This window comes from Nerophis lumbriciformis, linkage group LG07 (genome assembly GCF_033978685.3).
Source record: "Nerophis lumbriciformis linkage group LG07, RoL_Nlum_v2.1, whole genome shotgun sequence".
Taxonomy (NCBI): Eukaryota; Metazoa; Chordata; class Actinopteri; order Syngnathiformes; family Syngnathidae; genus Nerophis; species Nerophis lumbriciformis.
In genome coordinates this window covers 52,518,884-52,540,299 of record NC_084554.2, presented here as the reverse complement: position 1 = coordinate 52,540,299, position 21,416 = coordinate 52,518,884, and the positions used below count along the sequence as shown (strand labels likewise).

Below are 21,416 nucleotides of genomic sequence, written 5' to 3'. Positions count from 1 at the left end.
TTGATGTTTATTTACCTATTTAGGATCATTAATAGGAGGGTCAAAAAATATTTGTTTTAATGAATGGTGATTCTTATTTGTAACTACTGATTTAGTAATCTATTTAATTTTTATTTAATTTTTTTTTTTTTTTTTTATCTTTCCTCTCCAGCAACCTTCCCTAGTCATGGTGCAAAACATCTTAAGGTCTTGAATGGCATCAAAAAGTAGTAAATATGATGTCCAGAGACATTTAAAAAAATCAATACGATTCCAGTTGGCAACAAACAAGACAACAAAACAAACCACATGACCCAGTTTTTCCAATTGGGTGACAGTCCATTTGATTTTGATATTTATTTACCTATTTAAGATCATTAATAGGGGGGGTCAAAAAATAGTCTTTTTAATAAATTGTGATTCTTATTTGTAACTATCGATTTAAAAATCTATATAATTTCTTTTTCTTTTTCTTTTTTCTTTTTTTAATATTTCCTCTCCAGCAACCTTCCCTTGTCATGGTGCGAAACAACTTAAGGCCATAAATGGCATCAAAAAGCAGTAAATATGAAGTCCGGAGGCACTAAAAAAATCCATACCACTGCAGTTGGCAACAAAAAGACAACAAAACAAACCACATGACCTAGTTTTTCCAAATGGGTGACAGTCCATTTTATTTTGATGTTTATTTACCTATTCAGGATCATGAAAAAGGGGGTCAAAAAATATTTCTTTAATGGATGGTGATTGGTATTTGTCGCTATCAATTTAAAAAATAAAAAAACCTATTTAATTCCTTTTTTTTTAATACATTTTTTTTAGTCTTTCTTCACCAGCAACCTTCCCTAGTCATGGTGCGAAACAACTTAAGTCCTTAAATGGCATCAAAAAACAGTAAATATGATGTCCAGGGACATTAAAAAAATCCATACAACTGCAGTTGGCAACAAAAAGGACAACAAAACAAACCACATGACCCAGTTTTTCCAAATGGGTGACAGTCCATTTGATTTTGATGTTTATTTACCTATTTAGGATCATTGATATGGGGGGTCAAAAAAAATATTTTTTTAATGAATGGTGATTCTTATTTGTAACTATCAATTTAAAAAAGTTTAAAAATCTATTTAATTTTTTATTTTTTTTATTTTATTTTTTTTAATCTTTCCTCTCCAGCAACCTTCCCTAGTCATCGTGCAAAACAACTTAAGTCCTTAAATGGCTTAAAAAAACAGTAAATATAATGTCCAGAGACATTAAAAAAATCCATACGACTGCAGTTGGCAACAAAAAGACAACAAAACAAACCACATGACCCAGTTTTTCCAATTGGGTGACAGTCCATTTGATTTTGATATTTATTTACCTATTTAGGATCATTAATAGGGGGGGTCAAAAAATAGTCTTTTTAATAAATTGTGATTCTTATTTGTAACTATCGATTTAAAAAGCTATTTAATTTCTTTTTCATTTTCTTTTTTCTTTTTTTAATCTTTTCTCTCCAGCAACCTTCCCTTGTCATGGTGCAAAACAACTTAAGGCCATAAATGGCCACTGCAGTTGGCAACAAAAAGACAACAAAACAAACCACATGACCTAGTTTTTCCAAATGGGTGACAGTCCATTTTATTTTGATGTTTATTTACCTATTCAGGATCATGAAAAAGGGGGTCAAAAAATATGTCTTTAATGGATGGTGATTGGTATTTGTTGCTATCAATTTAAAAAATTAAAAAATCTATTTAATTCCTTTTTTTTTTTTTTTAATCTTTCTTCTCCAGCAACCTTCCCTAGTCATGGTGCAAAACAACTTAAGGCCTTAATTGGCATCAAAAAACAGTAAATATGATGTCCAGAGACATTAAAAAAATCCATACGACTGCAGTTGGCAACAAAAAGACAACAAAACAAACCACATGACCCAGTTTTTCCAATTGGGTAACAGTACATTGTATTTTGATGTTTATTTACCTATTTAGGATCATTATTAGGAGGGGCCGGGGGGGTCAAAAATATTTTTTTTTATTGTATGGCGATTCTTATTTGTAGCTATTGATTAAAAAAAAAGATTAAATCTATTTAATTTCTTTTTTTCTTTTTTCTTTTTTTTAATCTTTCCTCTCCAGCAACCTTCCCTAGTCACGGTGCAAAACAACTTAAGTCCTTAAATGGCATAAAAAAAAGTAAATATGACGTCCAGAGACATTAAAAACATCCATGCAACTGCAGTTGGCAACAAAAAGGACAACAAAACAAACCACATGACCCAGTTTTTCCAAATGGGTGACAGTCCATTTGATTTTGATGTTTATTTACCTATTTAGGATCATTAATATGGGGGGGTCAAAAAAAAATTTTTTTTAATGAATGGTGATTCTTATTTGTAACTATCAATTTAAAACAGTTTAAAAATCTATTTAAATTATTTTTTAATTTATTTTATTTTTTTAATATTTCCTCTCCAGCAACCTTCCCTAGTCATGGTGCAAAACAACTTCAGGCCATGAATGCCATCAAAAAGCAGTAAATATGATGTCCAGAGACATTTAAAAAAAATCCATACGATTCCAGTTGGCAACAAAAAGACAACAAAACAAACCACATGACCCAGTTCTTCCAATTGGGTGACAGTCCATTTTATTTTGATGTTTATTTACCTATTTAGGATCATTAATAAGGGTGTCAATTTTTTTTATTTTTGAATGAATGGCGATTCTCCTTTGTAACTATTAATTGATTAAAAATAAATTCCAAAAATCGATTTAATTTCGATGTCTTTAAATTGGCCCCCAGACATCATGACCTTGATAAGGAATCTTACCCGCGACGGTGTTGTATTCATTTTAAAAGTCTGACAATTTAGGTCGCCATCTAGTGGACAACATGAGTTTTTCGGGTCAATTAACTTTGAATGATGTCCTGAATGGAACTTGCTGACCCAATGCAAACAACCTTCCCTAGTCATGGTGGTAAAAAATAAAAAAATAAAAAAAATCCAACCAACACAAAAAGGCAACAGACATGGTCATTGAACTTTGAAGTTGAGCAACTCAAAGCTAATGTTGAAACAACATGCTTTTTGACGACGTTAAATCAATGTCGGGTTCTGACGTTGATTTGATGGTTGAATTTTGGTCATTTTCCAACCATTATTCTACAACACAAATACAACGTTGAAACAACATGCTTTTTGACAATGTTTAATCAATGTTGGGTTTGACCATAGAATTTTGGTCATTTTTCAACCAATATTCTACAACACAACTAAAACGTTAAAACATGCTTTTTGACGACGTTTATTCAATGTCAGGTTGTGACGTTGATTTGACCATTGAATTTTGGTCATTTCCCAACCTATATTCTACAAATCAAATACAACGTTGAAACAACATACTTTTTGACAACGTTTAATCAATGTTGGGTTCTGATGTTTATTTAACATTGAAATTTGGTCATTTCCCAACCAATATTCTACAACACAAATACAACGTTGAAACAACATGCTTTTTGACGACGTTTAATCAATGTTGGGTTCTGACGTTGATTTAACCATTGAAATTTGGTAATTTCCCAACCAATATTCTACAAAACAAATACAATGTTGAAACAACATGCTTTTTAACAACATTTAATCAATGTTGGGTTGTGACGTTGATTAGACTGTTGAAATTTGGTAATTTTCCAACCAATATTCTTCAACACAAATACAACGTTGAAACAACATGCTTTTTGACAATGTTGGGTTCCGATGTTGGTTTGACCATTGAATTTTGGTCATTTTTCAACCAATATTCTACAACACAACAAAAACGTTAAAACATGCTTTTTGACGACGTTTATTCAATGTCAGGTTGTGACGTTGATTTGACCATTGAATTTTGATCATTTCCCAACCTATATTCTACAAATCAAATACAACGTTGAAACAACATACCTTTTGACAATGTTTAATCAATGTTGGGTTCTGATGTTTATTGAACATTGAAATTTGGTAAAATCCTAACCAATATTCTACAACACAAATACAACGTTAAAAAAATATGCTTTTTGACGGCGTTTAATTAATGTCGGGTTCTGACGTTGATTTGACCATTACATTTTGGTCATTTTTCAACCAATATTCTACAACACAAATACAACGTTAAAAAAATATGCTTTTTGACAATGTTTAGTCAATGTTGGGTTCTGACTTTAATTTAACCATTGATTTTTGGTCATTTCCCAACTAATATTCTACAAAACAAATACAACGTTGAAACAACATGCTTTTTGACAACGTTTAATCAATGAAAGGGGTATTTGACCATTGAAATTTGGTCATTTCCCAACCAATATTCTACAACACATATATAACGTTGAAACAACATGCTTTTTGACGACGTTTAGTCAATATTGGCTTCCGACGTTGATTTGACCATTTAATATAGGTCATTTCCCAACTAATATTATACAAAGTAAATACAACGTTGAAACAACATGCTTTTTGACAACCTTTAATGTATTTCAGGGGTATTTGACCATTGAAATTTGGTTATTTCCCAACCAATATTCTACAACACAAATACAACGTTGAAACAACATGCTTTTTGATGATGTTCAATCTATGTCAGGGGTATTTGATCATTGAATTTTAGTCAGTTCCCAACCAATATTCTACAACACATATATAACGTTGAAACAACATGCTTTTTGATGATGTTTAATCAATGTTGGCTTCTGACGTTGATTTGACCCTTTAATATTGGTCATTTCCCAACTAATATTCTACATAACAAATACAACGTTAAAACAACATGCTTTTTGACAACGTTTAAACAATGTCAGGGGTATTTGACCATTGAATTTTGGTCATTTCCTAAACAATATTCTACAAAACAAATACAACGTTGAAACAACATGCTTGTTGACAACGTTTAATCTATGTCACGGGTATTTGACCATTGAATTTTAGTCAGTTCCCAACCAATATTCTACAAAACAAATACAATGTTGAAACAACATGCTTTTTGACAACGTTTAAACAATGTTGGGTTCTGACCTTGATTTGACCATTGAAATTTGGTCATTTCCCAACTAATATTCTACAAAACAAATACATTGTTGAAACAACATGCTTTTTGACAACGTTTAATCAATGTCAGGGGTATTTGACCATTGAAATTTGGTCATTTCCCAACCAATATTCTACAACACATATATAACGTTGAAACAACATGCATTTTGACAATTTTTAGTCAATGTTGGCTTCTGACTTTGATTTGGTAATTGAATTTTGGTCATTTCCCAACTAATATTGTACAAAACAAATACAACGTTGAAACAACATGCTTTTTGACAACGTTTAATCTATTTTAGGGGTATTTGACCATTGAAATTTGGTCATTTCCCAACCAATATTCTACAACACATAAATAACGTTGAAACAACATGCTTTTTGACGACGCTTAATCAATATTGGCTTCCGACGTTGATTTGACCATTTAATATAGATCATTTCCCAACTAATATTCTACAAAGTAAATACAACGTTGAAACAACATGCTTTTTGACAACGTTTAATCTATGTCAGGGGTATTTGACCATTGAATTTTGGTCATTTCCCAACAAATATTATACAAAACAAATACAACATTGAAACAACATGCTTTTTGACAACATTTAATCTATGTCAGGGGTATTTGACCATTGAAATTTGGTTATTTCCCAACCAATATTCTACAACACATATATAACTTTGAAACAACATACTTTTTGACAACGTTTAATCAATATTGGCTTCCGACGTTGATTTGACCATTTAATATTGGTCATTTCCCAACCAACATTCTACAACCCAAATACAACGTTGAAACAACATGCTTTTTGACAACGTTTAAACAATGTCGGGGGTATTTGACCATTGAATTTTGGTCATTTCCCAACTATTATACAAAACAAATACAACGTTGAAACAACATGCTTTTTGACAACGTTAATTCAATGTTGGCTTCTGACTTTGATTTGACCATTGAATTTTGGTCATCTCCTAAACAATATTCTACAAAACAAATACAACGTTGAAACAACATGCTTTTTGACAACGTTTTATCTATGTCAGGGGAATTTGACCACTGAATTTTAGTCAGTTCCCAACCAATATTCTACAACACATATACAACGTTGAAACAACATGCTTTTTGATGATGTTGAATCAATGTTGGCTTCTGACGTTGATTTGACCATTGAATTTTGGTCATCTCCTAAACAATATTCTACAAAACAAATACAACGTTGAAACAACGTGCTTTTTGACAACGTTTAATCTATGTCAGGGGTTATTTGACCATTGAAATTTGGTCATTTCCCAACCAATATTCTACAACACATATATAACGTTGAAACAACATGCTTTTTGACAACGTTTAGTCAATATTGGCTTCTGACTTTGATTTGACCATTTAATATATTGGTCATTTCCCAACTAATATTCTACAAAACAAATACAACGTTGCAACAACATGCTTTTTGACGACGTTTAGTCAATGTTGGCTTCTGACTTTAATTTAACCATTGATTTTTGGTCATTTCCCAACCAATAATGTACAAAACAAATACAACATTGAAACAACATGCATTTTGACAACTTTTAATCTATGTCAGGGGTATTTGACCATTGAATTTTGGTCATTTCCCAACCAATATTCTACAACACAACTAAAACGTTGAAACAACATGCTTTTTGACAACGTTTAATTTATGTCAGGTGTATTTGACCATTGAATTTTAGTCATTTCCCAACCAATATTCTACAACACAAATACAACGTTGAAACAACATGCTTTTTGACGATTTTTAGTCAATGTTGGCTTCTGACTTTGATTTGACCATTGAATTTTGGTCATTTCCCAACCAACATTCTACAACTCTAATACAATGTTGAAACAACATGCTTTTTGACAACCTTTAATCTATGTCAGGGGTATTTGACCATTGAAATTTGGTCATTTCCCATCCAATATTCTACAAAACAAATACAACATTGAAACAACATGCTTTTTGACAACGTTTAAACAATGTTGGGTTCTGACATTGATTTGACCATTGAAATTTGGTCATTTCCCAACCAATATTCTACAACCCAAATACAACGTTGAAACAACATGCCTTTTGACAACGTTTAATCTATGTCAGGGGTATTTGACCATTGAAATTTAGTCAGTTCCCAACCAATATTCTACAACACAAATACAACGTTGAAACAACATGCTTTTTGACAACGTTTAATCAATGTTGGGTTCTGACGTTGATTTGACCATTGAATTTTTGTCATTTCCCAACTAATATTCTACAAAACAAATACAATGTTGAAACAACATGCTTTTTAACGATTTTTAGTCAATGTTGGCATCTGACGTTGATTTGACCATTTAATATATTGGTCATTTCCCAACTAATATTCTACAAAGTAAATACAATGTTGAAACAACATGCTTTTTGACAACCTTTAATCTATTTCAGGGGTATTTGACCATTGAAATTTGGTTATTTCCCAACCAATATTCTACAAAACAAATACAACGTTGAAACAACATGCTTTTTGATGATGTTGAATCAATGTTGGCTTCTGACGTTGATTTGACCATTGAATTTTGGTCATTTCCCAACTAATATTCTACAAAACAAATACAACGTTGAAACAACATACCTTTTGACAATGTTTAATCAATGTTGGGTTCTGATGTTTATTGAACATTGAAATTTGGTAAAATCCTAACCAATATTCTACAACACAAATACAACGTTAAAAAAATATGCTTTTTGACGGCGTTTAATTAATGTCGGGTTCTGACGTTGATTTGACCATTACATTTTGGTCATTTTTCAACCAATATTCTACAACACAAATACAACGTTAAAAAAATATGCTTTTTGACAATGTTTAGTCAATGTTGGGTTCTGACTTTAATTTAACCATTGATTTTTGGTCATTTCCCAACTAATATTCTACAAAACAAATACAACGTTGAAACAACATGCTTTTTGACAACGTTTAATCAATGAAAGGGGTATTTGACCATTGAAATTTGGTCATTTCCCAACCAATATTCTACAACACATATATAACGTTGAAACAACATGCTTTTTGACGACGTTTAGTCAATATTGGCTTCCGACGTTGATTTGACCATTTAATATAGGTCATTTCCCAACTAATATTATACAAAGTAAATACAACGTTGAAACAACATGCTTTTTGACAACCTTTAATGTATTTCAGGGGTATTTGACCATTGAAATTTGGTTATTTCCCAACCAATATTCTACAACACAAATACAACGTTGAAACAACATGCTTTTTGATGATGTTCAATCTATGTCAGGGGTATTTGATCATTGAATTTTAGTCAGTTCCCAACCAATATTCTACAACACATATATAACGTTGAAACAACATGCTTTTTGATGATGTTTAATCAATGTTGGCTTCTGACGTTGATTTGACCCTTTAATATTGGTCATTTCCCAACTAATATTCTACATAACAAATACAACGTTAAAACAACATGCTTTTTGACAACGTTTAAACAATGTCAGGGGTATTTGACCATTGAATTTTGGTCATTTCCTAAACAATATTCTACAAAACAAATACAACGTTGAAACAACATGCTTGTTGACAACGTTTAATCTATGTCACGGGTATTTGACCATTGAATTTTAGTCAGTTCCCAACCAATATTCTACAAAACAAATACAATGTTGAAACAACATGCTTTTTGACAACGTTTAAACAATGTTGGGTTCTGACCTTGATTTGACCATTGAAATTTGGTCATTTCCCAACTAATATTCTACAAAACAAATACATTGTTGAAACAACATGCTTTTTGACAACGTTTAATCAATGTCAGGGGTATTTGACCATTGAAATTTGGTCATTTCCCAACCAATATTCTACAACACATATATAACGTTGAAACAACATGCATTTTGACAATTTTTAGTCAATGTTGGCTTCTGACTTTGATTTGGTAATTGAATTTTGGTCATTTCCCAACTAATATTGTACAAAACAAATACAACGTTGAAACAACATGCTTTTTGACAACGTTTAATCTATTTTAGGGGTATTTGACCATTGAAATTTGGTCATTTCCCAACCAATATTCTACAACACATAAATAACGTTGAAACAACATGCTTTTTGACGACGCTTAATCAATATTGGCTTCCGACGTTGATTTGACCATTTAATATAGATCATTTCCCAACTAATATTCTACAAAGTAAATACAACGTTGAAACAACATGCTTTTTGACAACGTTTAATCTATGTCAGGGGTATTTGACCATTGAATTTTGGTCATTTCCCAACAAATATTATACAAAACAAATACAACATTGAAACAACATGCTTTTTGACAACATTTAATCTATGTCAGGGGTATTTGACCATTGAAATTTGGTTATTTCCCAACCAATATTCTACAACACATATATAACTTTGAAACAACATACTTTTTGACAACGTTTAATCAATATTGGCTTCCGACGTTGATTTGACCATTTAATATTGGTCATTTCCCAACCAACATTCTACAACCCAAATACAACGTTGAAACAACATGCTTTTTGACAACGTTTAAACAATGTCGGGGGTATTTGACCATTGAATTTTGGTCATTTCCCAACTATTATACAAAACAAATACAACGTTGAAACAACATGCTTTTTGACAACGTTAATTCAATGTTGGCTTCTGACTTTGATTTGACCATTGAATTTTGGTCATCTCCTAAACAATATTCTACAAAACAAATACAACGTTGAAACAACATGCTTTTTGACAACGTTTTATCTATGTCAGGGGAATTTGACCACTGAATTTTAGTCAGTTCCCAACCAATATTCTACAACACATATACAACGTTGAAACAACATGCTTTTTGATGATGTTGAATCAATGTTGGCTTCTGACGTTGATTTGACCATTGAATTTTGGTCATCTCCTAAACAATATTCTACAAAACAAATACAACGTTGAAACAACGTGCTTTTTGACAACGTTTAATCTATGTCAGGGGTTATTTGACCATTGAAATTTGGTCATTTCCCAACCAATATTCTACAACACATATATAACGTTGAAACAACATGCTTTTTGACAACGTTTAGTCAATATTGGCTTCTGACTTTGATTTGACCATTTAATATATTGGTCATTTCCCAACTAATATTCTACAAAACAAATACAACGTTGCAACAACATGCTTTTTGACGACGTTTAGTCAATGTTGGCTTCTGACTTTAATTTAACCATTGATTTTTGGTCATTTCCCAACCAATAATGTACAAAACAAATACAACATTGAAACAACATGCATTTTGACAACTTTTAATCTATGTCAGGGGTATTTGACCATTGAATTTTGGTCATTTCCCAACCAATATTCTACAACACAACTAAAACGTTGAAACAACATGCTTTTTGACAACGTTTAATTTATGTCAGGTGTATTTGACCATTGAATTTTAGTCATTTCCCAACCAATATTCTACAACACAAATACAACGTTGAAACAACATGCTTTTTGACGATTTTTAGTCAATGTTGGCTTCTGACTTTGATTTGACCATTGAATTTTGGTCATTTCCCAACCAACATTCTACAACTCTAATACAATGTTGAAACAACATGCTTTTTGACAACCTTTAATCTATGTCAGGGGTATTTGACCATTGAAATTTGGTCATTTCCCATCCAATATTCTACAAAACAAATACAACATTGAAACAACATGCTTTTTGACAACGTTTAAACAATGTTGGGTTCTGACATTGATTTGACCATTGAAATTTGGTCATTTCCCAACCAATATTCTACAACCCAAATACAACGTTGAAACAACATGCCTTTTGACAACGTTTAATCTATGTCAGGGGTATTTGACCATTGAAATTTAGTCAGTTCCCAACCAATATTCTACAACACAAATACAACGTTGAAACAACATGCTTTTTGACAACGTTTAATCAATGTTGGGTTCTGACGTTGATTTGACCATTGAATTTTTGTCATTTCCCAACTAATATTCTACAAAACAAATACAATGTTGAAACAACATGCTTTTTAACGATTTTTAGTCAATGTTGGCATCTGACGTTGATTTGACCATTTAATATATTGGTCATTTCCCAACTAATATTCTACAAAGTAAATACAATGTTGAAACAACATGCTTTTTGACAACCTTTAATCTATTTCAGGGGTATTTGACCATTGAAATTTGGTTATTTCCCAACCAATATTCTACAAAACAAATACAACGTTGAAACAACATGCTTTTTGATGATGTTGAATCAATGTTGGCTTCTGACGTTGATTTGACCATTGAATTTTGGTCATTTCCCAACTAATATTCTACAAAACAAATACAACGTTGAAACAACATGCTTTTTGACAACCTTTAATCTATTTCAGGGGTATTTGACCATTGAAATTTGGTCATTTCCCAACCAATATTCTACAACCCAAATACAACGTTGAAACAACATGCTTTTTGATGATGTTGAATCAATGTTGGCTTCTGACGTTGATTTGACCAATTAATATACTGGTCATTTCCCAACTAATATTCTACAAAACAAATACAACATTGAAACAACATGCTTTTTGACAACCTTTAATCTATTTCAGGGGTATTTGACCATTGAAATTTGGTCATTTCCCAACCAATATTATACAAAACAAATACAACGTTGAAACAACATGCTTTTTGATGATGTTTAATCTATGTCAGGGGTATTTGACCATTGAAATTTGGTTATTTCCCAACCAATATTCTACAAAACAAATACAACGTTGAAACAACATGCTTTTTGACAACCTTTAATCTATTTCAGGGGTATTTGACCATTGAAATTTGGTCATTTCCCAACCAATATTCTACAACCCAAATACAACGTTGAAACAACATGCTTTTTGATGATGTTGAATCAATGTTGGCTTCTGACGTTGATTTGACCAATTAATATACTGGTCATTTCCCAACTAATATTCTACAAAACAAATACAACATTGAAACAACATGCTTTTTGACAACCTTTAATCTATTTCAGGGGTATTTGACCATTGAAATTTGGTCATTTCCCAACCAATATTATACAAAACAAATACAACGTTGAAACAACATGCTTTTTGATGATGTTTAATCTATGTCAGGGGTATTTGACCATTGAAATTTGGTTATTTCCCAACCAATATTCTACAAAACAAATACAACGTTGAAACAACATGCTTTTTGACAACCTTTAATCTATTTCAGGGGTATTTGACCATTGAAATTTGGTCATTTCCCAACCAATATTCTACAACCCAAATACAACGTTGAAACAACATGCTTTTTGATGATGTTGAATCAATGTTGGCTTCTGACGTTGATTTGACCAATTAATATACTGGTCATTTCCCAACTAATATTCTACAAAACAAATACAACATTGAAACAACATGCTTTTTGACAACCTTTAATCTATTTCAGGGGTATTTGACCATTGAAATTTGGTCATTTCCCAACCAATATTATACAAAACAAATACAACGTTGAAACAACATGCTTTTTGATGATGTTTAATCTATGTCAGGGGTATTTGACCATTGAAATTTGGTTATTTCCCAACCAATATTCTACAAAACAAATACAACGTTGAAACAACATGCTTTTTGACAACCTTTAATCTATTTCAGGGGTATTTGACCATTGAAATTTGGTCATTTCCCAACCAATATTCTACAACACAAATACAACGTTGAAACAACATACTTTTTGACGACCTTTAATCTATTTCAGGGGTATTTGACCATTGAAATGTGGTTATTTCCCAACCAATATTCTACAAAACAAATACAACGTTGAAACAACATGCTTTTTGACAACGTTTAAACAATGTTGGGTTCTGACATTGATTTGACCATTGAAATTTGGTCATTTCCCAACCAATATTCTACAACCCAAATACAACGTTGAAACAACATGCTTTTTGACAATGTTTAATCTAGAGTCAGGGGTATTTGACCATATAAATTTGGTTATTTCCCAACCAATATTCTACAAAACTGTCATGTCTGTGTGATCATGTTTTTGTTTTGGTCATGTTCGGTTTTGTTTTTGGACTTTTTGTGCACTTTTGTTTTGTCACCATAGTAACCCATTAGTTTTCACCTGTCACGTCACGCACCTGTTTCACGTTTTGAGTCACGCACCTGTTTTCGTTAATCATGTCTATAGTATTTAAGTTCATTGTTTTCAGTTTGTCGTTCTGACGACATCTTGCATTTATGCTCTGCACATTTCTGACTCTTTTTTCATGTCCATCGTTCACGCTGCTCCTTTTTGTCCATGCCAAGTAAGTTTTGTTTATTATTGCCACAGTTAGTGTTTTTTGTTGTTCATAGTTTTTGCCTTTGTGCAAGTGTTTGGTTTCATAGTTTGTTCTCCGCCATTGTGCGCGCCTTTTGTTTACTTCCTTGTTTTGTATTTATAGTGTTTAAATAAAAATGTACCTTCATTCCCGTCTCGCCCGAGACAACTTTCCGTTGCTTTCTAGAAAAACTAAACCCCAGGACCAAGTCATGACAAAAACAAATACAACGTTGAAACAACATGCTTTTTGACAACGTTTAAACAATGTTGGGTTCTGACATTGATTTGACCATTGAAATTTGGTCATTTCCCAACCAATATTCTACAACCCAAATACAACGTTGAAACAACATGCTTTTTGACAACGTTTAATCTATGTCAGGGGTATTTGACCATTGAAATGTGGTCATTTCCCAACCAATATTCTACAACACATATATAACATTGAAACAACATGCTTTTTGACCACGTTTAGTCAATATTGGCTTCCGACTTTGATTTGACCATTTAATATAGGTCATTTCCTAAACAATATTCAACAAAACAAAGACAACGTTGAAACAACATGCTTTTTGACAACGTTTAATCTATGTCAGGGGTATTTGACCATTGAATTTTGGTCATTTCCCAACTAATATTATACAATACAAATACAATGTTGAAACAACATGCTTTTTGACAACGTTTAATCTATGTTGGCTTCTGACGTTGATTTGACCATTGAATTTTGGTGATTTCCCAACCAATATTCTACAAAACAAATACAACGTTGAAACAACATGCTTTTTGACAACGTTTAATCAATGTCAGGGGTATTTGACCATTGAATTTTGGTCATTTCCCAACCAATATTCTACAACACAAATACAACGTTGAAACAACATGCTTTTTGACAACGTTTAATCAATGTTGGGTTTTGACGTTGATTTGACCATTGAATTTTTGTCATTTCCCAACTAATATTCTACAAAACAAATACAATGTTGAAACAACATGCTTTTTAACGATTTTTAGTCAATATTGGCATCTGACGTTGATTTGACCATTTAATATATTGGTCATTTCCCAACTAATATTCTACAAAGTAAATACAACGTTGAAACAACATGCTTTTTGACAACATTTAATCTATGTCAGGGGTATTTGACCATTGAAATTTGGTCATTTCCTAAACAATATTCTACAAAGTAAATACAACGTTGAAACAGCATGCTTTTTGACAACGTTTAATCTATTTCAGGGGTATTTGACCATTGAATTTTAGTCATTTCCCAACCAATATTCTACAACACATATATAACGTTGAAACAACATACTTTTTGACGACGTTTAGTCAATGACAAGTTCTGACGCTAATTTGACCATTGAAATTTGGTCATTTCCTAAACAATATTCTACAAAACAAATACAATGTTTAAACAATATGCTTTTTAACGATTTTTAGTCAATGTTGGCTTCTGAGTTTGATTTGACCATTGAATTTTGGTCATTTCCCAACCAACATTGTACAACCCAAATACAACGTTGAAACAACATGTTTTTTGACAATGTTTAATCTATTTCATGGGTATTTGACCATTGAAATTTGGTCATTTCCCAACTAATATTATGCAACCCAAATACAACGTTGAAACAACATGCTTTTTGACAACGTTTAATCTATTTCAGGGGTATTTGACCATTGAATTTTGGTCAGTTCCCAACCAATATTCTACAACACATATATAACGTTGAAACAACATGCTTTTTGACAACGTTTAGTCAATATTGGCTTCCGACGTTGATTTGACCATTGAATTTTGGTCTTTTCCCAACTAATATTCTACAAAACAAATACAACGTTGAAACAACATGCTTTTTGACGATTTTTAGTCAATGTTGGCTTCTGAATTTGATTTGACCATTGAATTTTGGTCATTTCCCAACCAACATTCTACAACTCTAATACAACGTTGAAACAACATGCTTTTTGACAACGTTTAATCAATGTCAGGGGTATTTGACCATTGAAATTTGGTCATTTTACAACCAATATTCTACAACACAAATACAACGTTGAAACAACATGTTTTTCGACAACGTTTAATCAATGTTGGGTTATGACGTTGATTTGACCATTAAAATGTGGTCATTTCCCAACCAATATTCTACAACACATATATAACGTTGAAACAACATACTTTTTGACAACGTTTAATCAATATTGGCTTCCGACGTTGATTTGACCATTTAATATTGGTCATTTCCCAACCAACATTCTACAACACAAATACAACGTTAAAACTACATGCTTTTTGACAACGTTTAAACAATGTCAGGGGTATTTGACCATTGAAATTTGGTCATTTCCCAACCAATATTCTACAACACATATATAACGTTGAAACAACATGCTTTTTGACGATGTTTAGCAATATTGGCTTCTGACTTTGATTTGACCATTTAATATATTGGTCATTTCCCAACTAATATTCTACAAAGTAAATACAACGTTGAAACAACATGCTTTTTGACAACCTTTAATCTATTTCAGGGGTATTTGACCATTGAAATTTGGTTATTTCCCAACCAATATTCTACAAAACAAATACAACGTTGAAACAACATGCCTTTTGACAACCTTTAATCTATGTCAGGGGTATTTGACCATTGAAATTTGTTCATTTCCCAACCAATATTCTACAACCCAAATACAACGTTGAAACAACATACTTTTTCACAACGTTTAATCTATGTCAGGGTTTTTTGACCATTGAATTTTAGTCAGTTCCCAATCAATATTTTACAACACATATACAATGTTGAAACAACATGCTTTTTGACAACGTTTAAACAATGTTGGGTTCTGACATTGATTTGACCATTGAAATTTGGTCATTTCCCAACCAATATTCTACAACCCAAATACAACGTTGAAACAACATACTTTTTGACAACGTTTAAACAATGTCAGGGGTATTTGACCATTGAATTTTGGTCATTTCCCAACCAATATTCTACAACACATATATAACGTTGAAACAACATGCTTTTTGACAACGTTTAGTCAATATTGGCTTCCGATGTTGATTTGACCATTGAATTTTGGTCATTTCCCAACTAATATTGTACAAAACAAATACAACGTTGAAACAACATGCTTTTTGACAACGTTTAATCTATGTCAGGGGTATTTGACCATTGAAATTTGGTCATTTCCAAACCAATATTCTACAACACATATATAACTTTGAAACAACATGCTTTTTGACGACGTTTAGTCAATATTGGCTTCCGACGTTGATTTGATCATTTAATATTCGTCATTTCCCAACTAATATTATACAAAACAAATACAACGTTGAAACAACATGCTTTTTGACGACGTTTAGTCAATGTTGGCTTCTGACTTTGATTAAACCATTGATTTTTGGTCATTTCCCAACTAATATTCTACAAAACAAATACAACGTTGAAACAACATGCTTTTTGACAACGTTTAATCTATGTCAGGGGTATTTGACCATTGAATTTTAGTCAGTTCCCATCCAATATTCTACAACACAAATACAACGTTGAAACAACATGCTTTTTGACAACTTTTAATCTATGTCAGGGGTATTTGACCATTGAATTTTGGTCATTTCCTAAACAATATTCTACAAAACAAATACAACGTTGAAACAACATGCTTTTTGACAACATTTAATCTATGTCAGGGGTATTTGACCATTGAATTTTGGTCATTTCCCAAACAATATTCTACAACATATATAACGTTGAAACAACATGCTTTTTGACGACGTTTAGTCAATATTGGCTTCCGACGTTGATTTGACCATTGAATTTTGGTCATTTCCCAACCAATATTCTACAAAACAAATACAACGTTGAAACAACATGCTTTTTGACAACGTTTAATCAATGTCAGGGGAATTTGACCATTGAAAATTGGTATTTTCCCAACCAATATTCTACAACACATATATAACTTTGAAACAACATGCTTTTTGACAATTTTTAGTCAATGTTGGCTTCTGACTTTGATTTGATCATTGAATTTTGGTCATTTCCCAACCAATATTCTACAAAACAAATACAATTTTGAAACAACATGCTTTTTGACAACGTTTAATCTATTTCAGGGGTATTTCACCGTTGAATTGTGGTAATTTCCCAACCAATATTCTACAACACAAATACAACATTGAAACAACATGCTTTTTGACAACCTTTAATCTATTTCAGGGGTATTTGACCATTGAAATTTGGTCATTTCCCAACCAATATTCTACAACACATACATAACGTTGAAACAACATGCTTTTTGACGACGTTTAGTCAATATTGGCTTCTGACGTTGATTTGACCATTTAATATCGGTAATTTCCCAACTTATATTATACAAAACAAATACAATGTTGAAACAACATGCTTTTTGACAACGTTTAATCTATGTCAGGAGTATTTTACCATTGAAATCTGGTCATTTCCTAACCAATATTCTACAACACAAACACAACGCTGAAACAACATGCTTTTTGACGACGTTTAGTCAATATTGGCTTCTGACGTTGATTTGACCATTTAATATACTGGTCATTTCCCAACTAATATTCTACAAAGTAAATACAACGTTGAAACAACATGCTTTTTGACAACCTTTAATCTATTTCAGGGGTATTTCACCATTGAAATGTGGTCATTTCCCAACCAACAACGTGGATCCAACGTTAGACACCGACTTTGTCTCAATTTACTCTCCGATCCCCTTTACTTGTATCGCACTAATAACAACAAAACTGTCTCCAGAGTGCAAGAAACAATAAAAGTAACCAAATTACAAGCATTTAAAATGAAACAATGAACAAAAAAAATTATAATAATAGAATTAAATAATACAAGACATCAATAAAATAGAATAAAACAATCAAAAACAAATCAATATACAAACCCCGTTTGCATTAGAATAAAATAATAAAATAATCAGACACAGAGGACTCACGGCGATTTAAAAGCCAGAAAATAAAAGTTTTTTTTTAAAAGAAATAGGACTATTTTGCGAGGTTGTTTCCTAATGAGTTTTAAAGAGCATAATGTCTGGGATAAGAGGAAATGGAAGCGTGTGAGCATGGCGTACGCGGCACACAGAGCCTCATTCACAGTTGACAGTGCCGGGATCATCAGAAAAAGGGGGTCTTACCGTGGGGAATGGGCACGGGAGCCTTGGGCGTGTCGGAGGACCCCAGGGAGTCTGCACACGCCATCCAGCAGGAAAACACCACGCACAAGTTGAGGTACTCCATCGCCGGGGGGTCAGTGGACCTTTTCACCTCCGCAGGGGGTCTGGCGGTAACATATAAGGAGGCGGCGGGTGGGGAAAGGTTTGCAGAAAGTCCAAGTTTTGCTCAGTGCACAAAGTGACCCCACCCCCGGTCGTTAATTGCAGATGCAGCCCTCAGTGGAGAAAGCGGGGTCAGGTCCGAGGCTCAGTTGTCGGCTCAGGTCTGGAGTCACCGCGGCAGCATTCACGCCCGAGGCAGACCAGGACCTCAAAGTGAGACTCTGGTTCTGCTCCCTCCTCTCCACTCTGCCTCATCCCCTCCCCCGGACCACCAAGCAACCACTCCCCTTCCCTACCAGTTCCTTCAGAATGTCCTGCCCTTAGTCTTCTTTAAGCCAGGGCTGTGTTTGGGGAGAAAAACAAAAAAAATTTGGTAAAATTGTAAGAAGATAGAGCAAAAAGATGTCGTCTTGATACCATTATATTGGTACCCGTATCAAAGTTTACCAGAAAATCTTATGATGCTTATTGCAATTAAAGAAGAGTTTATAGCATGAAATAAGATGTTGTCTTTTAGTAGTAAGTAAACAAACAAAGACTCCTAATTAGTCTATGCAGTAACATATTGTGTCATTTATACACCTATTATTTTGTACACATTATGAGGGACAAACTGTAAAAAAATGGATTATTAATCCACTTGTTCATTTACTGTTAATATCTGCTTATTTATTTATTCTATCTACACTTCTGTTAAAATGTAATAATCACTTATTCTTCTCTTCTTTGATACTTGACATTAGTTTTGGATGATACCACACATTTAGGTATCGATCTAAAACCAGGTAGTTACAGGATCATACAATAAAATATAATACCTATTAAAACCAATACTGGTGAATAAATATTGATGTAAAGGGTAGGTGTCGCGCTATTTTCTGTTTTAACATGTTCTATCTACACTTCTGTTAAAATGTAATAATCACTTATTCTTCTCTTCTTTGATACTTAGTTTTGGATGATACCACACATTTAGGTATCGAGCCGATACCAAGTAGTTACAGGATCATACAATAAAATATAATACCTATTAAAACCAATACTGACAAATAAATATTGATGTAAAGGGTAGGTGTCGCGCTATTTTCTGTTTGAACATGTTCAATCTACACTTCTGTTAAAATGTAATAATCACTTATTCTTCTCTTCTTTGATACTTTACATTAGTTTTGGACGATACCACACATTTAGGTATCGATCCGATACCAAGTAGTTACAGGATCATACATTGGTCATATTCAAAGTCCTCATGTGTCCAGGGACGTATTTACTGACTTTATAAACAATTAAAAAAAAGACAAAAGACTGTGTGATGATAAAAAATATTGATGTAATCATTGTAGTATCGACTATGTACGGCACTTGTACTTGGTATCGTTACAGTCGATGTATGTATATACCCACCCTCGGGTTGTCCCGATACCAATATTTTAGTACTAAAATGTATTTCGATACTTTTCTAAATAATGGGGACCACAAAAAATGTCATTATTGTCTTTATTTGAACAAAAAAATGTTAGTGTACATGAAACATATGTTTATTATTGTCATTTAGTCCTTAAATAAAATAGTGAACATACTAGACAACTTGTCTTTTAGTAGTAAGTAAACAAACAAAGACTCCTAATTAGTCTATGCAGTAACATATTGTGTCATTTACCCACCTATTATTTTGTACACATTATGAGGGACAAACTGTAAAAAAATATTATTAATCCACTTGTTCATTGACTGTTAATATCTGCTTATTTATTCTATCTAAACTTCTGTTAAAATATAATAATCACTTATTCTTCTCTTCTTTGATACTTTACATTAGTTTTGGATGATACCACACATTTAGGTATCAATCTGATACCAAGTAGTTACAGGATCATACAATAAAAAATAATACCTATTAAAACCAATACTGATGAATAAATATTGATGTAAAGGGTAGGTGTCGCGCTAGTTTCTGTTTTAACATGTTCTATCTACACTTCTGTTAAAATGTAATAATCACTTATTCTTCTCTTCTTTGATACTATACATTAGTTTTGGATGATACCACACATTTAGGTATCGATGCGATACCAAGTAGTTACAGGATCATACATTGGTCATATTCAAAGTCCTCATGTGTCCAGGGACGTATTTACTGACTTTATAAACAATTTAAAAAAAGGACAAAAGACTGTGTGATGATAAAAAATATCGATGTAATCATTGTAGTATCGACTATGTACGGCACTTGTACTTGGTATCGTTACAGTCGACGTATGTAGGGTTGTCCCGATACCAATATTTTAGTACCAAAATGTATTTTGATACTTTTCTAAATAAAGGGGTCCACAAAAAATGTCATTATTGTCTTTATTTGAACAAAAACAATGTTAGTGTACATGAAACATATGTTTATTATTGTCATTTAGTCCTTAAATAAAATAGACAACTTGTCTTTTAGTAGTAAATAAACAAACAAAGACTCCTAATTAGTCTATGCAGTAACATATTGTGTCATTTATACACCTATTATTGTGTACACATTATGAGGGACAAACTGTAAAAATGTATTATTAATCTACTTGTTCATTTACTGTTAATATCTGCTTATTTTCTGTTTTAACATGTTCTATCTACACTTCTGTTAAAATGTAATAATCACTTATTCTTCTCTTCTTTGACACTTTACATTAGTTTTGGATGAAACCACACATTTAGGTATCAATCTA

The 21,416-nt window shown here is 32.4% G+C and overlaps 1 protein-coding gene across 3 annotated transcripts in view; it reads right to left on the bottom strand.

Annotated features, from left to right (window-relative positions):
• The window catches only part of plod2 (procollagen-lysine, 2-oxoglutarate 5-dioxygenase 2), a 166,123-nt gene extending 147,109 nt beyond the window's left edge, over positions 1-19,014 (bottom strand). For all 3 annotated transcript variants that reach the window (XM_061964876.1, XM_061964878.1, XM_061964877.1), the window contains exon 1: positions 18,565-19,014. In XM_061964876.1, coding sequence (XP_061820860.1) covers positions 18,565-18,667 — 103 coding nt within the window. In that variant the 5' untranslated portion in view covers positions 18,668-19,014. The remainder of the gene's footprint in view (positions 1-18,564) is intronic.
• Between the last annotated feature and the right edge of the window lie 2,402 nt (positions 19,015-21,416).